The sequence below is a fragment of the Limulus polyphemus genome, unplaced genomic scaffold (assembly GCF_000517525.1).
Source record: "Limulus polyphemus unplaced genomic scaffold, Limulus_polyphemus-2.1.2 Scaffold8638, whole genome shotgun sequence".
Taxonomy (NCBI): domain Eukaryota; kingdom Metazoa; phylum Arthropoda; class Merostomata; order Xiphosura; family Limulidae; genus Limulus; species Limulus polyphemus.
Genome location: NW_013674248.1, coordinates 24,883 through 30,688, shown reverse-complemented (window position 1 = coordinate 30,688; position 5,806 = coordinate 24,883). Strand labels below are relative to the sequence as shown.

At 31.3% G+C, this 5,806-nt stretch overlaps 1 protein-coding gene across 1 annotated transcript in view; it reads right to left on the bottom strand.

Annotated features, from left to right (window-relative positions):
* Positions 1 to 1,503: 1,503 nt before the first annotated feature.
* Positions 1,504 to 5,806, bottom strand: part of LOC106475475 (aconitate hydratase, mitochondrial-like) — a 21,746-nt gene continuing 17,443 nt past the window's right edge. The window contains exons 10-12 of the mRNA XM_013936157.2: positions 3,166 to 3,270; positions 2,156 to 2,247; positions 1,504 to 1,626 (exon numbers count right to left, since the gene is read on the bottom strand). Coding sequence (XP_013791611.1) covers positions 1,504 to 1,626; positions 2,156 to 2,247; positions 3,166 to 3,270 — 320 coding nt within the window. The remainder of the gene's footprint in view (positions 1,627 to 2,155; positions 2,248 to 3,165; positions 3,271 to 5,806) is intronic.

The following is a 5,806-nucleotide window of genomic DNA, read 5'->3' as shown; positions in this document are numbered from 1 at the left end:
CAAGTAGATAAATCTAATAAACTATGTAGTAAACTACCTACACTTATCTGAGTAGATAAATCTAATAAACTATGTAGTAAACTACCTACACTTATCTAAGTAGATAAATCTAATAAACTATGTAGTAAACTACGTATACTTATCTGAGTAGATAAATCTAATAGACAATATAGTAAACTACGTATACTTATCTAAGTAGATAAATCTAATAAACTATGTAGTAAACTACCTACACTTATCTGAGTAGATAAATCTAATAGACTATGTGGTAAACTACCTACACTTATCTAAGTAGATAAATCTAATAAACTATGTAGTAAACTACCTACACTTATCTGAGTAGATAAATCTAATAAACTATGTAGTAAACTACCTACACTTATCTAAGTAGATAAATCTAAACTATGTAGTAAACTACCTACACTTATCAGAGTAGATAAATCTAATAAATGTAGTAAACTACCTACACTTATCCAAGTAGATAAATCTAATAAACTATGTAGTAAACTACCTACACTTATCTAAATAAATAAATCTAATAGACTATGTAGTAAACTACCTACACTTATCTAAGTAGATAAATCTAATAGACTATGTAGTAAACTACCTACACTTATCTAAGTAGATAAATCTAATAAACTATGTAGTAAACTACCTACACTTATCTAAGTAGATAAATCTAATAGACTATGTAGTAAACTACCTACACTTACCTAAGTAGATAAATCTAATAAACTATGTAGTAAACTACGTACACTTATCTTAGTAGATAAATCTAATAGACTATGTAGTAAACTACCTACACTTACCTAAGTAGATAAATCTAATAAACTATGTAGTAAACTACGTACACTTATCTTAGTAGATAAATCTAATAGACTATGTAGTAAACTACCTACACTTATCTAAGTAGATAAATCTAATAAACTATGACACAGAAGATGAAAGAATACAATAAACATAACACAGAAGATGAAGGAATACAATGAACATGACACAAAAGATGAAGGAATACAATGAACATGACACAAAAGATGAAGGAATACAATGAACATGACACAAAAGATGAAGGAATACAATGAACATGACACAAAAGATGAAGGAATATAATGAACATGACACAAAAGATGAAGGAATACAATGAACATGACACAAAAGATGAAGGAATACAATGAACATGACACAAAAGATGAAGGAATACAATGAACATGACACAGAAGATGAAAGAATACAATGAACATGACACAAAAGATGAAAGAATACAATGAACATGACACAAAAGATGAAAGAATACAATGAGTATGACACAAAAGATGAAAGAATACAATGAACATGAAACAAAAGATGAAAGAATACAATGAACATGAAATTCACCAATAAGCTCAATAAGGTATTGAAAAAAAAACAGTTTGCTTTCAAACCACCATAAATAATATTCTAGTTAAAGCAGGATTCTTTAAATAGCTTTGATATTGTGACATTACATTTTTATTTAATAAAATATCATAAATTAAACTTACCAACTTTAATCTCCAGAGGCCACCCATTTTCTTTAGCTTGCTTTCCAAGTTTCGATATAGGGTGGGCAAGGTCAGGGGTAAAAGGTCCATTTACATGAGGTTCTAACTACAAAAACAAAAGCTTACATTTCATTCATTCATGCACGTATGCTGTACATGTATCAAAACATAATTATATCATACTTCTTTGATGATTAAAACACAATAATCATTCCTATTTCTAATTAAAAAACCCTCGTCTTTCATATCATTAGCTTAACAACATAATTTACTCGATGAAAGTTAAATAAATAGCCAACTTAATACTAAACATGATGTTTGGTTACATAGGTTCTTCATTCATGTTTAAAAAAACACAATCTTCCATCTTACACAACCTCCTACTGCTATCTTACCTCACTCAGGTTTATCTCTATCAATCTTCCATCTTACATAACCTTCTACTGCTATCTTACCTCACTCAGGTTTATCTCTATCAATCTTCCACCTTACACAACCTCCTACTGCTATCTTACCTCACTCAGGTTTATCTCTATCAATCTTCCACCTTACACAACCTCCTACTGCTATCTTACCTCACTCAGGTTTATCTCTATCAATCTTCCACCTTACACAACCTCCTACTGCTATCTTACCTCACTCAGGTTTATCTCTATGACTTGGTCATATTCGCATCCTTTATCAGGGGTCAACAGAGGAATAAACTGGTTTGCTAATTCTGCAATTCCTAACGAACATAGATAAAAAGGAAGTCTATTTAAAACTGTTAACAGTATTATTGAACTTTTCAAAACACAATAATGTATTGTCTAAATGTTTACAACAGCACATCTGAGATGCTTATAGCAGATATAAAATATTTTCCTGATGATGTGTAATACTTAAGAGAATCCATGTTGAAGTTATAAATTTTCATTATTCAAAACTGAAATGTATAATATTTGAGAAATGAACACAAAAAAGCTAGACAAAATATTTGAATATCTGACTTTTTCAAAACTGAAATGTGCAATATTTGAGAAATGAACATAAAGTCACAAAAATATCTGATTTGTTTCAAAGTTGAAATGTGCAATATTTGATAAATGAACATAAAGAAAGTCACAAAAAAATATGATTTGTTTCAAAGTTGAAATGTGCAATATTTGAAAAATAAACATAAAGAAAGTCACAAAAAATATCTGATTTTATTCAAAGCTGAAATGTGCAATATTTGATAAATGAACATAAAGAAAGTCACAAAAATATATCTGACTTTTCCCATTGACAAAAGTTCTTTCCAATTTCAAATACCAACAGTAAAAATATTAGCTGAATCATGAGAAATAACCACTGGTATCAAGATACAAACCTCAAATGACAGCTTTAAAAGATTCATAAATAGCACGATGAATTTAAAAACAACAGAATAATAAAATGTTTGTCCCAATGTGAAGAACTTTTTTGTAAGTCTTAAGCTACAATTTTCAAATCGTCATTAAAGTATACAGTAGCCATTGTCACTGTTAGTAGACTATACAATCACCTACTGAAGTCTAATTATCAATAAAGCCATGTTTATTAATCATGCTGTAGGATTAATAGTTGAAAGCTTCAATAATCGTAGTCTTACGATCATAATTTAACTAATTTTCAGAAAACCCACCTTTCCTCCCAGTAGCCACTAAATAGTCGTTCATCCTTGGATTGTATGGAAATATGGACGTGGTGGCTCCAATTTCTGCCCCCATGTTACATATGGTCCCCATACCTGAGTAGAAGTAAAAACACATGATAAACTGTAGTAAAGTATACAAATGTCAAAATATAAGTGGTTGCTGGAAAATTAAAAAAAAACAATCAACATGTCCACATTTTTACATAATTCTACATGTTAATTTTTTTTAACTTAACACAATCTTTTTTAAGAAAAAAATATTTATGTGATCGTTATAATTTCTAAAGATGTCTTGTTAGAATACCACACACACATCTGTATATGGAAAATACTTGATGTATATACCAAGTACACGATAAGACAGGTGAATACTGCACCATCACTCTGATGAACATGGGTGCAACAAATAACCTCTGACTCTCAAAGGGGCATGATGCTTGTCCCCCACTCTAATGAGAACATCATTATTAGTTTGATCGAATGTTCAGAAACATCTAAGTTTATGAACGGCAGCAAATGAAAGAGAACGCCTTGACTATTTGGAAAAAAATGTGGTTGTTAACCTCTCACTTATGCTGACCTTGATAGATTGGATAAGCTACTAAAAAGCAACAGATATCAGACTGTGTTTCAATTGATTATATTATTTCAAAAGTACTTAGAAGTCCACTATCCTCAACTGAATAATGGTAAAGACATTACCAAAAATTTCATATGGCTTGGTTTGAATTCTATGCAAAGTTACACAAGGGCTATCTGCGTTAGCCATCGCTAATTTAGCAGTGAAAGACTAGAGGGAAAGCAGCTAGTCAATACCACCCACTTTCAACTCTTGGGCTACTTTTTTAACCAACGAATAGTGGGATTGACCAACATATTATAATGCCCACAAGGCTGAAAGGGTAAGCACGTTCAGTGATGGGGATTCTAACCTGTAAACCTCAGGTTATGAGTTAAATGCCACAACTATCAGGCCATACTAGGCCTTCTAACATGGCAGCCATCTCAACAAACAAACGTCAAAGCACAGCTTTAATGAGTGCTTCCAGTGCAAACTGTAGATAATTAATGACTGGAAGTGTGCTATGTGGCCTAATGAGTTATATTGGCCATATTTTCGAAACCGGTGGTGAAATAAACATAAGGAGTAAAACGACAAGACTCTTCGTCCTGCTTGATCATTCCAACAGTACAAAACACTAGAGGGAGTTTTTAATTTACTAAAAAGTATGATCTGTTTCTAATCATGTCCTGCCTACAATGCTGCAATCCTACTCTGATAAACAAATGTTCTTCTAAAACGATAACGGAATAATTCACGACAGTTGTGGCCAGGCCATTCACTGGATCTGAATCTGATTTTTAATATTTTGGGGATGAGTTTCAATATCAAATTTACCACAGTAATCTTCTACTAAAACCTGTGAAACAACATCAAATTTACCACAGTAATCTTCTACTACAACCTGTGAAACAATATCAAATTTACCACAGTAATCTTATACTAAAACCTGAAGATTACTGTGGTAAATTTGATGTTGTTACACAGGTTTTAGTAGAAGATTACTGTGGTAAATTTGATGTTGTTTCACAGGTTTTAGTATAAGATTACTGTGGTAAATTTGATGTTGTTTCACAGGTTTTAGTATAAGATTACTGTGGTAAATTTGATGTTGTTTCACAGGTTTTAGTATAAGATTACTGTGGTAAATTTGATGTTGTTTCACTACTACAACCTGTGAAACAACATCAAATTTACCACAGTAATCTTCTACTAAAACCTGTGACATACTAGAGTTTAGTTTTATTAAAAGGAAAATAAAACGAAAGAGGTCCTTTTTGGGATATTGAGGTGGAAGTTTGTACCCTCCCCTTCTGATATTTAACTAATCTTGTTAATTTGTATCCACAATAACTTGACAAATCTAACAGTTCATATCTGAAAGATGTGTAAAAAAAGAGCAAAACCTATTGTGGTGAGATGCAAATGTTCAAAATAAGACCTCTATGTTGATTTAACAGAAAAGTATAATAATAATAATAATACGACAAAATCGACTCAAAAGGTTTACGTGCTTGAAGCTCTTTTTTTTTTATCAGTTACTAAGTGGAAAGAATAGATTGTGATATTGTAACTACAGACGTTGTAACTACAGACGTTGTAACTACAGACATTGTAACTACAGATATTGTAACTACAGACGTTGTAACTACAGACATTGTAACTACAGACATTGTAACTACAGATATTGTAACTACAGATATTGTAACTACAGACATTGTAACTACATACGCTGTAACTACAGATATTGTAACTACATACGTTGTAACTACAGACATTGTAACTACAGATATTGTAACTACAGATATTGTAACTACAGACATTGTAACTACATACGCTGTAACTACAGATATTGTAACTACATACGTTGTAACTACATACGTTGTAACTACAGACATTGTAACTACAGACATTGTAACTACAGACGTTGTAACTACAGACGTTGTAACTACAGACGTTGTAACTACAACATTGTAACTACAGACATTGTAACTACAGACATTGTAACTTACAGACATTAGTAACTAAGTATATTAGTAATACAGATATTAGTAACTTACAGACATT